At 37.3% G+C, this 23,839-nt stretch overlaps 2 protein-coding genes across 3 annotated transcripts in view; both read right to left on the bottom strand.

The window, feature by feature from the left end:
• Nucleotides 1-2,492: 2,492 nt before the first annotated feature.
• On the bottom strand, nucleotides 2,493-7,310 carry slc35d3 (solute carrier family 35 member D3). Its single transcript, XM_066699695.1, has 2 exons — nucleotides 6,697-7,310; nucleotides 2,493-5,972 (listed from the first exon to the last, which is right to left on the bottom strand). Exons 1-2 carry the CDS (start codon nucleotides 7,223-7,225, stop codon nucleotides 5,182-5,184), a joined length of 1,320 nt encoding a protein of 439 aa, XP_066555792.1. The 5' UTR covers nucleotides 7,226-7,310; the 3' UTR covers nucleotides 2,493-5,181.
• Nucleotides 7,311-8,641: 1,331 nt separating this feature from the next.
• Nucleotides 8,642-23,839, bottom strand: part of pex7 (peroxisomal biogenesis factor 7) — a 35,405-nt gene continuing 20,207 nt past the window's right edge. Inside the window, exons 9-10 of one of the 2 annotated variants that reach the window (XM_066699709.1) lie at nucleotides 13,905-14,004; nucleotides 8,642-9,388 (exon numbers count right to left, since the gene is read on the bottom strand). In XM_066699709.1, coding sequence (XP_066555806.1) covers nucleotides 9,308-9,388; nucleotides 13,905-14,004 — 181 coding nt within the window. In that variant the 3' untranslated portion in view covers nucleotides 8,642-9,307. The remainder of the gene's footprint in view (nucleotides 9,389-13,904; nucleotides 14,005-23,839) is intronic. The other variant, XM_066699716.1, reaches the window with a different exon arrangement.

Below are 23,839 nucleotides of genomic sequence, written 5' to 3' on the forward strand. Positions count from 1 at the left end.
GTAAAAACATCATGCTCTGCAAGAACCACTTCCATCACTACCCCTATTGTCAATTGTTTACCATGCGGCTCTCCAGTGGACCATGAGTTATTTTTATGCCTGTGTTTGTCAAGTGCCTAATATGAAGCACTCTTCAGAACATATTGTTTTTAATATATATTATGGTAAATATGTGCATTTTGGTAGTCTTCAATATGAAAAAAGTTGATAGAAGCAGCAGTAGAACCTGGGCGGAAGGAGACATTAAATATTGCTACAGTCAATATTTATACTTTGGAAGTGATTATTTGTATAGTGGTCTGCTGAGCCAGTTTTTCACTTTATATGTTTATGTGATTAGTGAATAACAGTTCCTCATGTTTAACATGAATGGAGAGTCCTCTGCCTGTTTCACTTGTCTGTCTGTATTCAATCCATATCTAGCCTGAAGCATCCATGTAGCAAAGGCAGACTTATACAGTTTAAAGATTGTTACAAAAATGTCCATTCAGTGTTAACTATGTATGGGTAAAGTTACTTGTCTTTGTGTCTCCCTGGGTTTTTATCCCCTGAATATGTCCCTGGCACTGGTAATTCCTTGGGTTAATTAAATTGGTCCTGTTTCATTGATAACATCTGTAGAGCTGTTGGATGAAGTTAAAATGCAATATTTAACATAAAGGAAAAGAGACAGCTTCCCTACATATTATTAAATGACAGCAAATATTTTTTGTGCAAAATGCTTTATTATTATCAAGAAGAAGACAAGAAAAACACTTACTTACTTTTGAAAGCATCAGTGTTGATTAAATGGTGTTACAAACTGCTGTGGGCAACAGTGTATTTGATGGTGGAAACATCAGCAGCAGTCTGGAAATGTATTGAGCTGTCATGAGCTAGTATGAAAAGTCCCAAGTCAGCATGTGCTCGGTGATACTAATCTTTATTAAAAAGCACTTTGAAGAAAAAATTATATGAGAGTCAGTCAATCAAACTTTGTAGTCATCTGGCAAGAGAGCCCCCCATCATATTTCCACACTAAGCAAAGGAAAAGATGCCCTCTGTCGGACAGAAAATGAATAATAAATTATAAATAACCACAGATTTTGCTCAACAAGAACAATCACAGCTCTTCCTGGCCCCTCGAATCCAAATGTGAAAAATAGATTTGGAAAAGATTTTATTTTATTATTATTAAATTATGTTCTGCTTCTTATAGGTAGCATAAGAAGAAAAAATCTCAGTATCTATTCAATTCTCTAAGATCCCTCTGGATTTCACTTTGTTATGAAGAATTGGGATTTTTTTTCTTGATAAGACATGCAGGTTTATCCAACTCCAACAGCTACTATTTTACTGAAGCACTCAGAGGGTTTGACTTTATAAAAACTATATTAGGTACTGCCAGCCTTCTTTATATACTTTAAATAGGTAGTATAAGATCATGGGGATATTTTTTATTAAGACCTGCTGGTGTGAGGGTAACAAATGTCACAAATTCAGCAGACAACTTGAGGTAAATAAAAGATCAATGAAAAGCTCCTTTCACTGTAACTCCAGAAAACAGATATATTTATTTAAAACCTTGTTTCTGAATAGCTTTCTGTTTTAACTAACCTTATACATTGGCAGCTATTGATATGATCAAATTACTATTATATTTGTTTAACAAAAAAACTAAACAATTGAAAACTATACAGCAGATACTATCAGTGCAAAAAACTGCATACTCAAAATAGTTTTCAAGTCACAACTTCATCCATAAAAGCATACTTTACCAGTCTGCACACTCATCATTATGAAAGTGATTATGTAAAACACAAACTAACAAGGGGAACCTTTATAAAATATAGCATTAAATCCTGATAATTCAAACATAACAAAAGCAAAAGGTAAAATCTTAAGAATAGAAATAATATTTCAAATCATGTCTTCAAATAACGGAATTAACAGAAACAATAAGACAGTGTTCTCTACCTGGCGTAACTTCTTTAAAGAACATTGACTGCAATTATTGCATTATTAATCACTACTGATTTCATGGTCATGTATTAGGCTGCTGACAATTATCTGGCTACTTTTCCTGTCACTGATGTATTTCTCAAAGCTTCACTAGCGTGTTCATGTGCAAATCTAATCACGGCTCTAATGAATCATCAATGGCAAAAGCAAAAGTCACAGAGAAGATGCTTCATATAATCTGTTCCACTGTTGATACTTTTATAAAAACAAAAATTGTAAATCTGGAAGTTTTAAAAACAAAAGCACCAACAGAAAAATGTGAACATTTGCCATTAAAATACATTTCCACCTAATTATTATTATTATTATTGTTTAAATTTCCTGGAGTTTATGCATGGATCCGAAACAGCTGTGATCTTTGTTCAACTATAATACATTCCCTCAAATGAGGCCATACTCATTTTTATCACCATGATATCTTTTATTTTCTATACATTTAGCTAATAATTAAAAAATACAATATTTTGTTTAATAAAACCTTTATTGGGTTTATAATCCTGTAAGTTTACCAGTGTGGTTGTATGTGTCAGTGTTGATTTTCCTCTCAGTATTGGCTGATCTCAAAATAACAACCTGAAATGATACAGGGGCTTCGAACCCTTAAAACAAACAAACCAACTGCATCTGTTGAGATTAAATTAAAGACAATAGCGATATGATTCAAAAGGCACTTACACATTCCTTCCAACATACATTAAAAAGTGTACTAAAATAAATATATCACAGAAATGGTAGAATTCCTTGACAAAATTGACACCAGTAAAGCATTCAATCTAAGTTCTAATATGATTTTTAAAATATAATGTTTCATGTGAGAAGGTAATTCCCAAATTGTAATGGTAAGTAAAATTCCCATGGTAAGTAAAGTATGTGGATTATAAATCATCTAACAAGAAACAGAGGATACAGATTAAAAGGGGTAAAGGGGATAACTTGTTCAACTACCATCTCTAGAGACATAGTACAGGGTAACATCACTGAGTCCACAATCCCCAAAACTGCCGATGGATACAAAGCCATTCACTTTCAGTGAATTCTAAATATCAAACCTGTCCTTCTTTTGTTTTGTTTTTTAACACTATAGAACACTTCAATTATCTTCCATTTAAGATGCTGTGAAAATGGAAAATTATGTTTAATAAATAAGTAAAATAATAGTTGGAAACAAGGCAGCAAATTGTTGGAGAAGAGATTAGTTTCAATAAAAGCAACAGATTAGAAAATAGATAGGGGTGCAACTGTCAGACAAGGAGATGCTTGGATGAGGATTTTGAATGGTTGGAGCCAGATGAGAGTGGTCCTTTTTTTTAACTGAAACAAGACATGTTTAGATCAAATTTAACTCTTTCTCTCTGGACCAGTTCACTGCTTCCTGCCATTAATCCTGAAACTAACAACAGTAATACATAAGAAAAACTATGATGTTTAGAACAGGATGTTATCAGCCCTGTTTGATAGGTGCCAAATATGAGCAGTGAGCAAACAGGAAGGGCATGAAAGGAGTGGGTGGGATCTCATAAGGACTTCAATTTACAATTAATTTGGTTACTACACTCCTTAATACCTCTGTCTCCTTTCACACTACTACACCAACCCAGGCTATGATTTTTGGAAGTGTAACAGCACATACACAGGTAGAATGTGGGTTGCCCTGGGCAGTGGCGTGGTAAAGGAGTGAAAGGTGGTGACGATTCAGTGCCCTGAGAGGGAGAGCACACTATACACTGCACACTGCACATCATATCGGTGGGGTCCATGCAGGTTTTCTTTCATGGGTCATAGAAATCCTGGCTACGCCTCCGGTCCTGGGTCAAGGGCAGCCCACCATGTAATTCCTTCAGTGACTTTGACCTTACCTGTAGCTTGAAACAGTAGCTTGAAAGCTTGTAACAGACCTGCTGAACACCAAGTCCTCACCTGGATAGGCTGTACCTGTTTAAACCACACTAGTGTAAAATTGGCTTAAATATTGCGTCAAGGAAGCTGAATCCCTTTTCCCACCAGATTCCTGTTTCTCCAAGCCATCACATTTCACTTACACACACCCCCAATTATCTGTAAGCATTTCTCACTCTCACATATTACTAACACTCTACTACTCGCATTCCAAGAATGTATTAGAACACCACCCTTCATTTTAACATCATAAAAACAGATTTACAATACAATGAAATGAAAATAATAACACAATTTAAAGATACAAAAGACATTTTGTACAGCTGTATGTATTATACCAGAGACCGGAAAATTAAATAACAGACTAAATTAGTTTATGTTTAAAGGAAACATGTTAGTCCTCCGTGGAGCTGTGCTGCTCCTCTCTTTGAAAGGTTCCCGTTCAAGAGAAGTATTAAAATACCAAATTGTACTTGAGTAACTGCAGATATTCAGATAGGAATATAGGAGGGCTTGGAGACATTCTGGAAGAAACCCTGAAATGCTGTCCATCAGTCCCATTTTTCAGGACAAACTACTTTATAATCAGTACTTAAAGGCAGTATATGGAGAATTTACCTGACAGTCCTAGAACAAACATACAATACATTAGGTATGAGAGAGACATCACAGTAGCACTTTCCCATATCATAACAGATCAAATTTAGTTTGGATTATGCATGCTAATAGGCACCCATAATATTTTAATAATTATTGTCACATATTGCAATTTCTGACTATACTACATATTAACCACAGACTTTTACATTTGGACATGCAAAATAAAAATAGTTTAGAGAAACATATTGATCTGAAGGTGTCACTGCATTTTATTTTCCTTTATATGACCTATATGTAGAATATGAAATCTGTTTAATACTGATAAAATTATAGAATGATAAAAACAACTTAGTATTTAAAAATGGAAAATTCCATCACAAAAGAAAACGTTTTTTATTAACTTGCTGTTTTATTTTTTCATCTATGTTCTTATTCACAATTAAATAATTTGATTGGCTTTTTATGCCTTAAGACTTATACAAAAATATCATGAGTTCTTTCAACCATTCTACAAACAGCAAAACAAAATATTTTTAGACTCTTTTGAATGTAGGAAAGTGCTGTTCCCTTATGTAAAACAAAGTTATATTCATTACTGGTCAATGCAATACTGATCATACCAGATCATGCGTTTTATTTTATTTATTTATTTATTTTTTCTCTCCACATTTGATGGATTTCTTATTAGGGACTTTGCAATTCTTCATTTTCAATTAATGTATCTTTCTTCATGAACTTCAAGTTCCGTATGGATCTCCACACCCCTACATAACTGTCACTCAGAGACAGACTCTTTGCCTCTGCCTCGGGGGGGTTGGTTTGCGCTTGCATTTCAATGGACTCCATTGTGCCATTCCCGTCAATGGGACCGACCAGAGTTCCATTGGGCACAATCTCTAAGTGCCCATTTTCTTTTGGTTCCTCACCTTTGTACAGTTCCCCTGGTAGCTCTTCATCTTTTGAAGATTCCTCCAAGTCTTGGTATTTACTCTTCTTTCTTGTCTCAAAATACTTGACTATACAATAGATTATGGACCCCAAAGTGTTAACCACCACCCCTGCGATGAACAACTGTGTAGGTTCCACATCACTGAAGGCTAACATTCCCACTGTGATGGTGGCAACACTTTTAACCACCCCCACAAAACTGGTAGTGACTGCAGAGTTAATGTAAGTACAGTGGAGGGTGGTGAAGTTCATTGCACAGCCTATAAGGATACAGGCACAGAAAGTGCAGGTTATGAAAGGGTTTGTCCATCCAGGATAAGTCCATGCATTAATAGAGTCCAGACTAGCAAATGAACAGACAAACAGTATCGGGGAGGCAGTGACAGCAATAGCATACTGGGCGGTCAATGGCCCATAGTCACTGTCTGCGCTGGTCTTCTGAATAATCACAAGGTATGACGCATGGATGATGACCGCAAGAACCCCCGTCACGTAGCCGAAGGGATCTCCGGTCAGATCGCCAGCTCCTGCGGAAACAAAGCAAGGTGTGCGCCACAAGCACAATTACGCAAATGATTCACATTTGTGTTCATGTTAACTGTATGGTACACTTTAAACATTCATACACATTTTCAAAGGCACTGATTGTGTAACATACCTTGCAAACTGTTAAGCAAGTGAAAGCACACCACTAAGCATGGGGTTGAAGTACATATTTAAGGAATATATATTGCGTTAAAGTGCTATCTAAATTATGCTGGTGCCTTCTTAATTTCAGTGACTTCAAAACATATCATTTAAACAAATAGTATGTACAGTATGTAGTTCATGGTACTTTTCTTTAAAATAGGCTAACTCTGTTGTGCAAAACTTCATAATAATACTTGAAACAGAACATTGTTCCAAACAGAGCCTGTTTCTTGTGGTTAATTCGTGGTATAATAAAATACTATATATATATATATATATATATATATATATATATATATATACACACACACACACATACATACTTTAGAGGGGGGGGGGGAGCAAAACGTCTCAAAATAGTTGTCTACATTTGAGTATTTTAGCATGCAGCATACACTACATAACCTATTGCTTGACATTTGTTTGACTACCTATACCAAAGACGCACTAAGTCAGACAGCTGTTTTAGAATATACTAATTTAAAAAGCCCGTTCAAAATAACTTGTTTCGAAGAAGAAGAAGAAGAAGAAGAAGAAGAAGAAGAAGAAGAAGAAAGCTACCTGCTAACGCAGCTCCTCCAGTAGTGATGAGCACCGCAGCTATCACTCCGACAGACGGCATGCCATTCTTCAGGACACACACTCCGATGACCAGAGTGACCAGAGGCAGACAGCGTTTGAAAACCACATACATGGGGAGGCTGAGCCCCCGCAGCGACCACAGGGTTAGTGTCGACTGCAGCGTGGATAAAACTGTTACACTGGCAAACACTTTGGCCAAATGCAGGCTATAGGGAGGCACATCCACCTTCCCCAGTCTCCTCAGGGTCTCCAGGGTTAGCGCTGCAGTGGTGCTTGTCAGGCACTGGATGAGAGTGAGGTAGTTGAAGTGGTAAGTTGTTATCAGAAATTTTAATAAGATATTTAAAGATCCAGAGAAAAATCCATGCGCAACAGCCACTGAAATGCCCAGTAATCGTCCTTTGCAAACTTCCATGATTCCCTGCAGACTAGTTCTCTTATTCCAGATGAGAGCGAAGCACAATTGCGGAGTGTCCTGATGGTCCAGCCAGTTACTTGTACAATGCATACACCCAGGGGCAAACCACTACATTGTCACATTTATTTATGTCAGAAAAAAAATCAATTGGCCAGCAGGACCTCTTATTTTGAGATTGCCCACCGCTACAGTGGCAACGTCCAAAGGGAAGGAAAAAAAAAAGCTGTGAGCTGCTGACGCATTTGGTTCTGGAGGTGAACCCGCGCTATTCATTTATTTAATGATGTGGGAGTGATTTTTAGATTTGTATAACGGTCTCTCGCTTTCTTACCCTATGCATTACGCGAGCACCCTCTCAACCAGGACTGATATGCTGGATACACGGTGCACTTTCACAAAGCTCCCCCTCTCCATTACGCACACCTTCCGCGGAGGGCATTTACGCCGATCTTTTAATCTAGATTGCAGTCTCCATTGCACCGCTATTAGCCCCTGTGCGTAATGACATACATCTTTCCTATCGATGTACTTTATTGGTTTTCAGTTGACAATATTTACATGCCAAACTTAATTAAAATGCACGACGACAAGTCTGTAGCACGTGTACTAATACTAATAATTAAAAAGTTAGAGGACGGGAAGATAGAAAGTGCACTTATAATATCTGCCAGTGCAAATATGAAACTTTACATCTTCATTTCTGCCGCAAAATACCTGTTATTTTAATGGTGGGAAATTAAAGTTATATATAATTATATATTTAAATATAATAGTCAAATACTTTTCCATTTCATAAAACATATTACAACCATGTTCTTAAATATACTTGTAAAATGATTAACTACAGTTAAAATGCACATTTGCTTTCACATTTTTTAAGGTGTCAGTTGGTAAAGGCACAGTTTTCTTTTCAGGTAAACTTCTGGACATGGACCTGCAAAAAGGTATTTGACAAGGCTATCTGGTAGAAAGCTATGGACAATTTCCAAGACTATCAGTATAGGCTACCAATCATATAGGTATGCTCTCAAATCAACTTGGTGTACTGTATTCATGTTTGTATGTCACTTTACTATTATCCTAAGAAACATGCTACAAAACAAAAAGTCATCTATCCAAGCACCTAAAATGGCATGTTTTCCACAGTTAAAGTGGCATTTGGATGCAACAGTTGTTTTTGCTTGGTAAATTTAAGACAGAGGAAACACTACTGGTATTTTTAAATTGCTATGCCAATTATCTGGAGATGCAAAAGATTCACACACAATGAGTATATCTGGTGGATTTATAATTAACATTAAATATAAAGATTAGACAAATAAGTCAGAGTATGTTAACTTAAATTATTGTATTTATAAGAGATATCTGAAGTATCAATATAAATATGAATGACACCTTTAAACCTTTAAAATCAGTGCTGTCTCACATTCTGTGCTCAAAGTAAGTACAATACATTACCTAAATGATAAGTGAAGGATCTCCATATACAGTAAGCAACAACATGGCTTGGTAAAATTATTTTAATGCATTAATAGCTCTTTCAGTAAAATGTGCTTTCTCATAATAACACTTTAAATCAACAAACAAGATTCAAATTCAGTCAATGAATACAAGTTCGATGATCGTCACATTAGCTGGCATGGCAGACCTTTAAAATCAGGGGCATTACCAGCAAGTTTACAAATAATTTTCTTCACTGAGCTATGGGAAATTGACCACAACCCTGACCAGTCCATATAATTAAAAGTAGTCAGAACCGCTGAATGATGCACACATTGTAACATTTCTATTTAATGTATATTCAGATTCCCCAGAGATTCCCTCATGCCTTTAGTTATGAAAGTCATAGGTATAGCCTCTCTCTACTATGGCTGTACTTGTTCGCTAATTTGTAGTGGGGTGTATTGTGCACGATTGTATTTACTGCACTCAGTACTGCACACAAGCAACCCAGTGATCACAACTGTATTGCTACAGATATAAACTGCATGCACCACACGATATGGAAATATGGAGTCCTGTATTTCAGACCCCATCTGTTGGGCTGAAGCTCATCTGCAGGGCATCTCATAACACGATGATGAAGACTGATGCGGAGCGCTGACCATAGCACGTACAAATCATCTGAATCGAGTCTTTCCTCTTCAGCTATGAAAAATAATTCTCTCTTGTCTATGGTCCACTCTGATGAAGGGCGGATAGGCACGGAGGTGTATATATTTTTATGGTCTCATCCCAAGCACAGTCTACGACCTGCAAATGAACCACATTAAAATCAGCAGTGCATTACCTTAAAATATTACAAGACATAAAAGGTATTACTGCCAATAACTGCGAGGGAAAAATGTTTTTCCTGTTATATACATTCTAGATTTGCATTCACATCCTTTTATAAGTGCAATGCAGTGTAAGTATTTTCCTGACGATTAGATTTAAAAATAAAAAATATAGCCTGAGCACAGGATCTTGTCTATGTCAAACAAACATTTCTGCAGTTCTAAAATACAATACTACATACTATAATATGAATTAATACATTTAAAAAGGATAGTGGTGGCTCAGTGACTACACTCTGAATTTGTAACACATCATACGTAGACTGTATATAAAACGGCGGTACAGGTCACTTAAGAGTATCTCAAAAGTATATAATGGAGATACTATGATTTTCGCTAGTAACATATGTAAATTTCTTCATATAATTAATCAAACTACATATTTTTACTGATCGGTAAAATACATTTAAGGTGTATCGCTTAGAAATATGTATTTCAGATCATTATTGAATGAAAAAGGAACGTCAGCATGTGATTTTATTATATGGTAGACAGCGAGAAGAAAGGGAACATTTATTTATTGGAAAAGATAACAGCTGTTGAGATGCAGACAGTATGTATTTGTAATGATCTAAGCCAGGTGCTTTTCCACCATTATGAAATTAAACCTTAGCTTGAAAAGGCTCCACATTGTATTTAGAATGATGTTCACAGATTGTATTTTGCTATCCAAACCGTTTTCCAATCTCAGCTTGAGCACTTCCTCTCACTGACCTAGAGGCAACATTAATCTATCAGGAGAGAGACGGCAGACAACCCAACCATGATGTTAAAAGTGTAGGCTCGTTTTAACACCACTTACTCCACACCCACTTTTTGACATTAAAAGACCAGTGGTTTTGCACTGGTAGAAATATGAATATATATTTTTCGCCAAATTAAATATTATAGTATTCTAACAATATATTTAAAAATAGTAAAAACCATGTGGCAGAGCACAATATCCATTTTTCTTTCCACTGTGAAGGATGCCTCCAAAGCTTTGTCTAAACCCCTTTGTCACCAAATATGTGTTGTTTTTCTAGATTAGCTTACTAGGCATTATAATTATCTGTAAAGACAACGAGAATCATGAAGAGGGACTGCCTGTTGTGTTAACAAATATAAAATGGTATGAAATGTGAACTGTACAGCTTAAGAAGTAAGTATTCCTTCTCTTCCAATATGGATAATCTCATCCTTAAACTATATACTCACTCATTAAACTCGAACACAAAAATGGCTGGCTGGTAATAAATCTTCCAATGTCTCACATTAAAGTGAGTTAAATGTAGTACCACTTGTGTCAAAGTGAACACATTAACCACCCCTATGTCTTGATTGGCTTTTAATTTAACAGACACATTTGGAAGCTTCATTGCCTATTTAATTCCTTATACACATGCTGCATTTCAAATTATTTGTATAAGGTGCCTCTTTTGTTCTACAATTTTCAGAGAAGCAGAAAGAATTGAAAATTACAATAAATCAAAAAGCTATTAATGAAGTTCAGTGAATAAAGAACATTAAAGTTGCCTGTTGGCAAGAAAGGCAGCTGCAGCAAATGGTACACATTGTGTGTCATATGCTGGCAGAGAGGATATTCAGCTCTCTGTCAGTGGCTTCAAACAAACACACAAGAGAAACAAAAGAACAAACAAAGATGTATGACAAACAGAAAAACTTGAACAAGCATGTTTATCTTTTACTTGCTGCAAAACATCTGGTATTCTTTTGAAATATCAAACTGTTTTAAAGAGTTTGGGAAACTACAAAATATTACAAGAAATGAACAATTAAGCTTGAAAAAATAATCACAAAGAGTTCAATAAATAAATGATAAATGAGACACGGTGCCAAAGAAACAAAGATATTGAGGACAGAGTGGTGACGTGGGTGCAGAGTGATGTAGCCTCATCGCAGACAGGGTCTCCATCCAGCCTTCCCCATAACCTGTGCTGCTCTGTCGCTGGGCATTGTTTAGGCCTATGCATTACAGTTTATATATAGATATTATCTGATGTGCAATTCGTAACAGTTTTGTAACACTGGTGGATGGAAGATAGGTTGAACTTATCTTGATCAATTTAAAAATCAAATCATACTGTGAACCATTTGCTTAGACTTATTCTTTTCTGCTAATGCAAGGAGGTAAAGCCATTACCAAGCGAAATTTGTATGTAGGACTCTCAAGATGCTTTGTAGAAGAACATGGTTTTCAAGATCACTATACAAATGGCTTTTGGCGGATGGTAAAATCTTCTCTGTACTGGAAATGAATCCTTTCCACTGCAGGTACTGCATGCTGCTCCTACAAGTTTAGTACTATAGCCATTCCCTCGTCACAATCAAGAGTGCATCGGTACCGGCTATTTTATCATGAAGATTTTATTTTTCCCATTCAGCATAAGAATGATTCTTCATGTGACTGTGCTTTCATTTAATTATTATGTCTCTCACCCTGTGGTGTTTAAGATTTCTTACTTATTCTGGCAGTTTTACTCAGCTTGGACAAATCCAGCATCTGCCTTCATATTGGTGTTGATGTTGTTTTTTTTAATCTTATCAATGGTATTTTTTTTGTTTTTTTGACAAATTCGGAACTGTTTTATACTGGTTTGTTAATTAGTTATTATTTATAGATTACTTCTTTAATGAGAAGAATTGTTCCCAGTGCAAGTTTTAAAAAAAGAAATATGTACAAGGCAATAGTTCGTATTTTTTCTCCCCCCCACAATGTACCATGCCACTCACTCCATTAATTCATTAAAGCTACTGCATTGACCCATTAACTGATTTAATTCGCTTAGCTATAGCTGCTGTCTCCAATTCATCACCATTGACTCTTTCCCCAGGCCTACAAACCCTTTCATGGCACTCCAGAGGCCATCATTCAAACTTGATGGAGATCATTGAAACAACATATATAGCCCGTTTATTGTTTTGCGAGAAAAGCAGCCTCCAGATACCAGAGACGATTGCCTTATTATCTTCGCACAAAGCGTATCAATTGTCATGTTTGCTGTACTTTTGAATTGGTAGCATCTAATAATTTGTGCATATCCACACCGTGGTAACCATCACCAGAGTGTATTCTCAGAACAGGGTTGTGTTTTTCTGCCTGGCATTGTTAGGTGCCTTTTATCCCATGCGATATTGACAGCTGTTTAACTGTACACCTGTCGAACCGGCGTCATAGCCACTCATATGTGTCAGGGTTTACTAGGTTTCCAGGCACAGAGTCACTGGATGTCTGAAAAACCTTTTATTAAGGAAACACGAGATCAATGCAATAAAAGGGACTGAAAATGCTAGCCTGACAATTGCTTTAATATGGAACTTCAATGGGTTAAGCCCATTACAATTAAACCAGCTGCACACTTGTTTTGTTTCCTAATTTATTACAGCTTCCTAATTTTTTGTATTGAAAAATACCTCAAATCATAGGTTAAATGCACTATTTCTTCACCCCCCCCCAAAAAAAACCAGACATGACAAATGTATTTTTTTTAAGTATTGAAATGTTAAAAGCTATTTTAACCATACCTATGTCTTATGCATAACAGGCTGTGGTGTCATAATTGCATTTACGGCTCCAATGTCTAAAACAGAAAATATATGGCCAACAGAATTTACAGAATGCATTAAATAACCCTGAGACATTGCATCTGATATAAATACCCTTTATGTGACCTGTTAATTTTACAGAAAACCTTCTGAGAAAGGAAAATTACATATGAACCACTGGCTTTTGCAAAACTTGATTTATTCATTTGAAAAGGAAATAAAACAGTGGATGTTTTACTGCTATTTTACCGCAATAACTTTGATTAGTCTATCATCCCTTATAGGATTCTATGATTGCACTGGCTCCAAAGATGATAAAATATTATTAATTATTATTATTTTTTAATATAGGAGGTATCCATAACTAAGGAAGGATGTTGTAGTAGGGAAACTGCAAGAAAAGTAATTTTACTTTATGGAGTACAGATCACAGTAGACGGATAGAGGAAAAAGCTGCTAGCTCCAATAAAAATAAAGTAGCTGAGGGCGAAAGAAGAAAACAGCTAAAGAGAAGACTGACTGATGATCTTAAAGGACAAGGCTAAGCCGTTCCTAACCAGCACTCAGCTAGATGCCGATTTCAATTCCTTTTTTTAATGTTCTTAAACACACATCCAAACAATGTCTTGCGGTTTTGGATACAGGTGTCTGCTAAATATAAAAATTGTAAAATATCAGAGAAAAGAAAGATGACAAAAATATGATGCACCTTTGTGGTTATGAATCATTTGGGGTTAAGAGAGGATACAAAAGAAAAACAAATCTGGTCAGAAAGAACAATCTTGGTGTCAATAGTCAATTATAATTGGGGCCATATGCTGTGAGGCAAATTGTCATAGACCCATGTATAAGACAAGATAAAGACAGAGACAGATTTATAGCAGTACCTGATTGGGAATATGCAGGTTGAAATCCAGCCCACACACAAACTCGGTGTGATGTTCCACGGTCTCCAGAAGTGACTCAGGCTTGGAAAAGTCCCAGAATCTGTGGACGCAAACCAAGAAAAAGCAATTCCACTAATTGAAAGGCAATTTTTTTCTCCTGATAGGCCACATACTGAAAGACCTGACGCAGCCAAAGCCCAATGGAACAAACTCATCCACTTTGCAAATGTAATTAAATCACTTACTTGAAAATACCTCAACCTATATAAATACATTAGGAATGCATAAATGCTAAGATTTCCATATGCTGCAGCCAAAGTATGTTATTTATGATTGCAGGGGGAGCCTTTAGCTTGCAGAGTGCTATTATTTAAAGAAAGCAGTCACAGTAAACTACTGGTCAAGAATATGCCATATTATTATATAAAATTAAATATAAGCAATAACAATATTTTGTGGATTACAGTATCAATACTTGAGACTAAAATAAACACAGGAGAATAGCCTGACATGTAATAATCTGCAGGCAACTTCAGGTAATCTTAGCATTGGAATTTGATTTGTTTAATTTGATTTCATTTTGTACAATTTACATATACACTACAATCAAAAGTTTTAGAACACCCCCAGTTTTCCAGTTGTTATTGAAATTTAAGTCGTTTCTTACACCATCAAAGGCACTTGGAAACTGGATGAAACTCTGACACGAAGAGGTCTGGCAGACCCAAAGCCACAATAGAATCAGAAGACAAGTTTCTGAGAGTCAACAGCTTGCATCATAGGCGGCTCACAGGACAACAGCTTGGTCGAAATATGCAAGAAGACTTTGAGCTGCAGGTTTGACAGGTTGAGTGGCAGTAAGAAAGCCATTGCTAAAATGGCAAAATAAGAAAAAGAGGCGTGCCTGAGCCATGAAGCACTGCCAGTGGACTACTGAAGACTGGAAGAAGGTCTTATGGACCAATGAATCAAAAATTGAAATCTTCAGTTACATAAAGTTTACAAATGAGAGGAGGCCATTCGACCCCACATACTCATTTGGTGTTCATTAATAACTAAGTGATCCAAGGATCCTATCCAGTCTATTTTTAAATGTTCCCAAATTTCAGTTTCAACCACATCGCTGGTCCGTCTTGAATGCCTTGAAGCCCAATTTCCATTTGTGTCCCCGGGTGCGTGTGTCCCTGCTGACCTGGAAAAGCTCCTCTGGTTTGATGTGGTCGATGCCTTTCATGATTTTGAAGACTTGAATCAAGTCATGTACCCATGTAGTCTTCTCTGTTCCAGGGTGAAAAGGTTCAGTTCCCTCAGTCTCTATGAATTCATCATGCAGGGTTTTTCTACGCCATCGAGTTAGCGAAAGGATGGTTCCTCAGTATGTGACACCAACTGTCAAACATGGAGGAGGTGATGGTCTGGGGCTCTTTTGCTGGATCCAGAGTCGGCGACTTGCACAGAGTGAGTGGCACCCTGAACCAGAACGGCTACCACAGCATTTTGCAGCACCATGCAATACCCTCTGGTATACACCTAGTTGGTCAGGGGTTCATCCTACAGCAAGATAATGACCCAAAACATGGGATGAACTGGACAGAAGGGTGAAAGAAAAAGCAACCTACTAGTGCAACACATTTGTGGAAACGTTTGCAAGAGTGTTGGGAAGAACTGTCTGAAAAATATTTGATTTTCATTGTAGAAAGAAAAAATGGAAAAATACAGGTGTTCTAAAACTTTTGACCAGTAGTGTATTTTATTAATTTAAACCTTTATACAAGTTTAGCATGGTAAATTTACCGTAGGGTGTTTACATCTTTTAACATGGTTTAAAGTTATACAATGCACTTGTAGTGATTTCCTACAGGTTCAACAAGCCTTCACCATACTTTACAACACTGGACTATAGGAAATGCATCATATACCATAGTAAATGTTTGTAAATGTGCACTATATTACAGCATGGTTCAGTCATGGTCTAGTGTAGTAAAGCACAGTGTAGGCATGTTCAAACTGCAGGAAACACTGCAAAACTATGGTAAAACCAACTTAAAAGATCAATACTCCTATGGTGAAGTTTAACAGGGGTAGCTTGCATAAGGGGCTACTTTATTATGCACAAGTGAAAAATGTTTTGTGAAAGTCTAGGACATGTAATAATAGTTCCACAAAACATATTAGCTACCACATGCATAGAAGTCTATTCAAAACTCAGGGATAAAATGCATCTCTCACTCTTTAAACAACCGCCTGGGACAAAACAGGTGAAGCAATATTCTCTTCCAATTAGGCAGCAAATAATATGAGCTTACACGTCCTGTGCCTTGTTTACTTTACGCACTTGCTTCTCTCTGCCATCCCAAATGACTGGGATGCTGGCTATTCAACAACACCATAGCAACTGAATCTTTTCCGTTATTACTAGTAAAACACGAGGCTGACGGCTTATCTTTGGTAAACATTAAACTTTCACGTGCTTAAAGGATGCAGCAATGGAGTTGCTAAAGTAAATGCAGGTGTGAAAATGGTATAAAACACCAGGTGGCTCTTGCTTTCTAAATCCATTCACATATGCTTCTGCTATAACTTGATAAATTAAGTACTTTTGCATAAACTAACAATGGTTTACCACACATATACAATCCATAGAACATTATTTTATTAAAGCTCTTATGGAGTTCAGCAATAATTATAGCAGGGATCATTAAACACACCACTGATGCCTTAAAGCACTAATCTGGACTACACAAAAATAAAACTGAAACTAACACACTGTGGAAGCAGTGCAGTGTGTGAAGCTGAGAACACAGCCATCTCCTTCATTTGCAGTGATCACTTTGACTTTGTGTATATGGATTGTGTAGGGAACCTATATTACCAAATCCCTGGTACACTTTCAGAGAGGACAGTTTCAAGTTTCCCTTACATTTGTTTTTGCCAATTAAAAAAAAATATATATGTATATTTTATCTCACACCCAACAGATTTGGTATATTAGCATGGTACCATTATGATAGAATTATTAAATATAATCAAAACAGGAAAGCAGAATATAAGGTCTATTTTGATATACATTTAATCTATTCTTGATTTTTGTTTTTATAGCAGAGTTTAAATACTACATGGACGCAAGGTTTCAAGATAAGGGTTTGTTACCAGGGAGTTTCTGGTCAAAGCCATTGCTCTGAAACTGGCTGACTGTGAAAACCACCTTGCACTCTGAATAATAAATGCAAATCAAATCCTTTGTTAAATTACACTTCACCAGAAGATGCTAATGAATAGTTCATCCAGACCAGTTTATAGAGAAGAGGGGATTATTAATTGTGGCCCTTATGTTCTTACAGTGAAGCAGGGCATAACGTACACATTTGAAATCCACGTATATAATGACAGCAAAATATTTTCTGACCATAAGATAAAGTTTTCAAAGAAAGAAACCTCTAGACATGCAAAAAATATCCTACTGGGAAAACAGATCGTAGTTTTCACAACTTCGAATTGGGATTTGCAACATCATTAATGTATCCAATACACATCCAATTTGATTATAATTTTCAGTTTACTGCATTCAGTCTTTTTTAAATGCAGTGTGAACCAAAACTTTGGTTTGTTTGAAGTCATTACATTTTATCATTTTTAATAAATGGGCACATACCTGTGATTGTGTGTGTGAACACTACAGTATAACACTGTACACCACATCATAATGAATTATTCTAAAAAGGAAAATAAAAAATGTGAACTAGGAAGCTGTTCGTGTTGTGTTGCTTGTGGGTAACTCATGCTTTTTCCCTACAGGCAAATTTAATTCTAGATGTATCAAGATTATAATTTATAAAACAGTATATTAACACACCGACTATTCTCTCTTTAAACTATTATATAAAAGAACTATACAGAACAGCCCACATTGATGTAAATTATAAAGATCATTGTGCCAGCAGCATTAAGTAATAAAGGGCAACTGTTTCGCATTTTTGCTTACTCATGCTTGTGTATCAGTTTGGGAAATTCCATGTTTTACTATGCAAGTTTACTGTTCCAGTACACTCCAGTGGTGTTTTATGGGGTTGACAGGACTCTAAATGGGTTCTGAAATGTTTTCCAGCTGTCATTTCCTCCCAGCTTTGTGACATAGTTATTACGATTAGCATTTTGTTGCGTCAGTGCCTCAGAGTTTCATGCATTTAAATGAGGTTTTTTCCACTTATCTACACATCTTACTCATAGAAAAATTGCTATTGTTAAAAGAAGTATATACTAAAATAACAAAATTGAAATACCATAATTGGGTAAGTCCCAGTTTTAGCTTTCTTTTGCAGAGGGCAGCAGGTTTTTGTCAAAGACTTTTCTGTACTTTGCGCCATTCATTATCCCTGTTATAAGCGCCCCAGACAATATTGATGAGAAACATCCCCATATAACATGATGTTGCCACCACCATGCTTCACAGTAGGGATGTTATTTGGGTGATGCACTGTGTTGGGTTTGTGCCAAATATAACTCTTTGAATTTAGGCCAATAAGAATGTAGAATGTCCTGAGTGTTTTTGCATACTTCAAATGGGATTCAAGGTGGGCTTTCATGAGTGACATACAGCTCAGATTTGAGGAGAGCTTGGGATATTGTTGTCACATGCACACATTGAGCAGGCATAAAAGGTCAGTTTGTAGGGAAAGCCTGATCTATGATCTATGATATTTGCTTATAGTTGAGCTAATTTAGGGTTACTATTACAAAGGGGGTAGAAAATTCAACCAAGCTATTTCAGTTTTATTTATTTTTTATTCCAGGCTATAAGGCAACAAAAGTGAACATTTTGAAAGGGGTGTAGACTTTCTATAGGCACTGTGTGTTTATGTATATTAAATGTGTATATAATATGTGCAGATGCACATTTTGCTTTTTGCAACATTCAAACATAAACCAAATGTATCAATACATAGTTGTACCTAAAAATATTCACACCCTTCACCTGAAACAATGTTATTTGATTAATCATTTAGTTTAACACATGAGGTTCATTAAATCAATTACTTATCCATTAGATGTTTTCATTGCTAACTGATTGAAAAAAGACAAGTGGATGTGTACATTTCTGACTACCTCTCCACTGATTGTCAGTATTTTGTGGATACCCATTTGGCTTTGTTAACCTTGAGAAGACTTACTGTAGCCTTTTAATTAGTTAATGCACTTTACAGGAAACAAGTTTTACAACTCCTCCAGGATGAACAGCTTTTGCTTCTGAACTGCTTTCTCTAGTTCATGCCAGGTTTGGAGACTACAATGTGAAACCAAGAACAATGATTGTATTGTCACAAGAGCCTGACCGATACAGATACCGATAATCGGGGAGCAAAATTTCCCAATTACTGATATATCTGCCGATATTTCCTTTTATGTAGCATGCAAAACAGACGTTTTCTAGCATGGTTCCCTCAAATTTGACTCTCAGACAAATGTTTACAAATATGCACCGACGGCAGGACTATAACATTTAAATAATAAACTTTAAGATAACATACATTTTCATCAGAAATAACCACAAATCAAACATTGCAAAAAATAAATAAATTAGAATAAGGGAGAATAAGCAAAAATATAAAAATGGGCATGTTCTATACATTAGAACAAATAATAAGAGTGCTAGTCTAGCTAATATTAGCATTTTACACATGGCAGGTTCTCTCAGGTTTGCAAGTCTTGCTCAGTGCTCAATATTGGCCATCCAACAGGGGCAGGTTATAGTGCAGGACACATAGCTTTTCTGCATTTTCTCTCCAAAGAGAATTAATTAATTCATTTAAAAAAGCTCTCAAAAGTGTAACTTATGTACTGCATCTGTTAAGGGTATTGCAATATGAATCATAGCCAAAACAGGATGTAGGATTTGAAATAGTTTGATAAATATCCTGTATAGTTTCAGTTTTATCCAACATTGTCTGAGAGGTGCGTTTTCCTTCACTTATTTCCTTTAGACTTTTAACTGTGATCTGAGCTTGGAGACTTTTTGTTTGCTTATATCCAGACAATATCTTCAACAAACATTTACTGTTTTTCTTTATTTTAATTGCTATTGTGAATTTTGAAAAGCGATTTAATAAACTTTTCATTAAAAATGCGCCTCTATACCATAGTATACAGTAATCTTCCATCAAGAAGAGAATAAATATTAACCAAAACCATCGATGTTCAAATGCAGCATGGCTCTCAGAAACACTTTCTATTGATTTTGTGTGTTTTAGTGAAACATGTGTTTATTGGTTTATAAGCTCTGTTTCACTATGGCCTGTGCTGTGAATCACTGGTGTCGGAAGCTTCCATTGGAAAATTGAAACACCATAACTATGTTCAAAAACAATGGTAAATAAATATAATAATGACCGTTAAACCAAACAAACATATATTTATTATAAAGGCTATATCAATTATTATCAAAGGCTGTTTGAGAATGTATCGGTGCATTATTGGAGGAATTAGTGCCGATAAAGATATTTCTGTAAAAGGTCAATATCGGCTGATAATATTGGTGCTCCGATATATCTGTCGGGCCCTAAACGTCATGATTCTTCAGGAAACACACAGCACTTTTGACAATGAGGTCAACTGGAGAAGAGAATGGGATGGTGATATTTATTTTAGTCACAAGTCTTCTGTGAGTGGTAGTGTTGCTATTTTATTTAGTAGGAATTGTAAACCCCTGTCCTGTGAAACAGTGGAAGTTTTTAAAGGGAAGTCAGAGCAAACATTGGAGGGTACATGCTTAACTTTTTTTATTATATATGCACCTACAGAAGCAAGAGAGAGCTTTTTTTTCTAAAACTCTTAGATCAGACAATTGAGAGTTGCCCTGATGATAAGTATTTGTTTTTAAATAGGGGATTTTAACTGTATAGCTGAAGACCATTTTGATCGTAATCACATAGAGCCGCATGCCTTGTCTAAAGCCTCTGAGAGGCTATGACCTGTGTGACGTGTGGAGCAGGGAATAAAATGAACACCTGCCATCCGCCAAATGCGGGTAGATTTAGCAAGTGGCGGTAAATCTGTCAATTTAACCAGCCACTTTGGCGGGTACCCAACAAATGTACAGGAACTCAACTTTTAGTTTCTGATAGTGTATTTGTCAGTATGTTTAAAAATACAGTTAGTTATTTGGCAAACTGCAATATCATGTTTTTTTTAAATATATGGCATCTGAACAGTCTTCGGTCCAGGAGGACATATTTCATGGAGAGCAATGGAGCAGAAGTAAGATGGTTAAGGATGTGGGAAAATAATTAATTTTAATTACTTTTCATAGTCATAATTACTGACTTTTTAACTACCTGGATCAAAGTGTTTCAGAATTATAATATGACAGAAAAGGAAAGATAACTGCAACAAACGCGATACACACACAGCCGGCTATTGCCGTTTATTCTGTATTCGTTGGAACTCGAACGAACAGTTCTGTTTCTGAACGCAGAGCGGACGTCTGAGTGTGGTTTGGAGAGGAAAAGTCAATCGTTTATTCAAGAAGACTGTATTAATTAGTTAGATAGGTCTTATACATTTTGTATTTCGCCGTTGTGACCGGAAAACATTGTCACAAGGACGGTACTGTAAGGCATTTTCATTGCAGCTCACACTGCTAAACTGGCAATTGAATGAAAATGTATAAAAAAGAATAACACATTGTAGCAACCTTGCCTTTGTACAGGTCTCTGATAACATAAAACACTTGAGGCAGAGTTTTCCAGAACAAAAACTGTGGTTTATTAATCTGTTGCAGAGGTACTTCCCTTTTCGCCCTTTTTCCTTCAGATTCCCTCCCAAACTCACAGATCATTCTCTTCATTAAACTCCCACTCAACTCGAACTCCCTGCGCATCACCCTTATATACACCCCCTATCTGGTGACTCCCTCCCATCCAATCACTGCTTTCCGGCTGTACACAGACACAAACATCCCTCCCTAACCCAACACAACATCCCACACGTAACACACATTCACACTCATGCACACACACACACAGACAGAGTCCCTGAACTGACTCACCCTGCATACACACTTTTTTCATCCTCCCTCACCTTTGGGCTGCCCTACTGGCACATACACACTTGCAAGTAGAAACTGTGGGAGAATGTTTTTTCTATCCAAATCCTTTTCCCCTCATACACACCTGTTATGGTGATTGGTTAATTACCTGAATAAATGCCACGTTTTAACATGTTCACCACACATGTAAGAACCCTTGTGCATTTTTGTTGATGTTTGCCTTTGGCTGGTAAAAATACCAAGTGGCTGGTAAGTTTTTTTCCTTCTACCAGACACAGTGGCTTATGGCCAAAAAAGTTAGTTTTATCCCCTAGTGTGGAGAAAGTTTCTCAATAATGTGCGGCAGTACACATGGGTGCAGGTCAGAGGTAACTCCCTCTCTCTTGCAAGGCTGGATAGGTTGTAATGTTTTAAACACCATTTTAGTGTTTTTAAGCCCCAGTCAGCTTCTCTGATCATTGTTTAGTTTCATGTAATGTTTTTATTCAGTCAGTTAGATCTCGCAAGTGCTTACTTGGGTGTTAATACAGTTTTATTAAAAGATTCCCTTTTTATTAAGTGCTTGGAGAGTTTTTGGAAGAGCTGGAGAGCACAGAAAGGGAGTTTTAGTTCTTTGGCACAGTGTTGGGATGTGGGAAGGCTGCAGGCTGCAGATGCATCAGTTCTGCTAACAATACAAAATTGTGGACTGTGAGAGTGAGACGGTGAGAGATCTGGAGATTGAATTCGTGGAGCTCCAGCACACGCTGGAATCCACAGGTGATCGAGAACGGTTTGAGGCTCTCAAAGCAAAACAGGTGTCACTAGTTGACCTGCTGGGTGTGAGGGCACAGGGGGTGTTGGTGAGGTCATGGTTTCAGGGTGTGTCACAGATGGATGCCCCCACGCAGTTTTTCTTTGCCCTGGAGAAGAAAAGTGGTCAGAGCAAGTTGATCCACTGCTTGCACTCAGAGACAGGGCAGGAGCTGCATGACCCTGCGGACATCAGGAGGAGAGCATGGGAGTTTTATAGCCAGCTCTTTACCAGCGAGCTGCAGGAGGGCACAGGCAAGGCAGAGGCTTTTTACACCGGGTTGCCACAGGTCTCTGAAGAGGCCTGCAGAAAATGCTCTCTGCTTTAGAGTCTGAATAACATTAAAGCCCCCGGCAATGATGGCCTCCCCGTTGAATTTTTTAAAAGCTTCTGGTCTCTGCTGGGGGTTGACCTGCTGGCTGTGCTGCAGGAGAGCCTGGTGAGGGCAGTGGTGGCTTTACTGCCCAAGAAAGGCAATCTGTGTGAGATCAAGAACTGGAGGCCAGTGGCCTTGTTCTGTGCCAACTATAAGATTTTCTCCAAGGTTCTGGTAGTCCAGCTGGGGAGGTCATGGGTGCAGTGATACACTCTGACCAGTCCAACTGTGTGCCTGGCAGGTCAATAGTTGACAATATCTCTCTGATTCAGGATGTTTGGAGCATCTCTAGATTTTGGGTTTAGATACTGGTCCAATTTCACTGGACAAGGAGAAAGCTTTTGAACGGGTTGAACCCCAGTATTTATGGCGCATGCTGGAGGCCTTTGGGTTCAGCCCTGGTTATATAGCTCTGATTCAGGTGCTGTACAGTGACATCGAGAGTGTTCTTAAGATTAACGGTGGCTTGAGTGCTCCTGGTGGACCGTGGGGGATCAGGCAGGGCTGCTCTCTGTCAGGGATGCTCCATTCCCTGACCATCGTGCCCCTGTTACACCGGCTGCGCAGTGTGCGCTCGGGGTTGGTATCCCAGGATGCTCCGCCTCTCTCCATCTCTCTGCTTATGCTGATGATGTTGTGGTTATAGTGGGGGGGGGGTGCAGGATGTGCAGCTGCTCAGGGACATCTTTGAGTACTTTGCAGCAGTCTCTTCATCAAGGGTTAAC

This window comes from Amia ocellicauda, chromosome 1, assembly GCF_036373705.1.
Source record: "Amia ocellicauda isolate fAmiCal2 chromosome 1, fAmiCal2.hap1, whole genome shotgun sequence".
In the NCBI taxonomy this organism is placed as follows: Eukaryota; Metazoa; Chordata; class Actinopteri; order Amiiformes; family Amiidae; genus Amia; species Amia ocellicauda.

Excerpts from the sequence above, each read along its gene's own strand:
- slc35d3 (XM_066699695.1), bottom strand. The coding sequence starts at position 7,225 with ATGCATTGTACAAGTAACTGGCTGGACCATCAGGACACTCCGCAATTG. Across the intron at positions 5,973-6,696 it reads TGGAGGAGCTGCGTTAGCAG|GAGCTGGCGATCTGACCGGA; the intron begins GTAGCTTTCTTC and ends TTGTTTCCGCAG.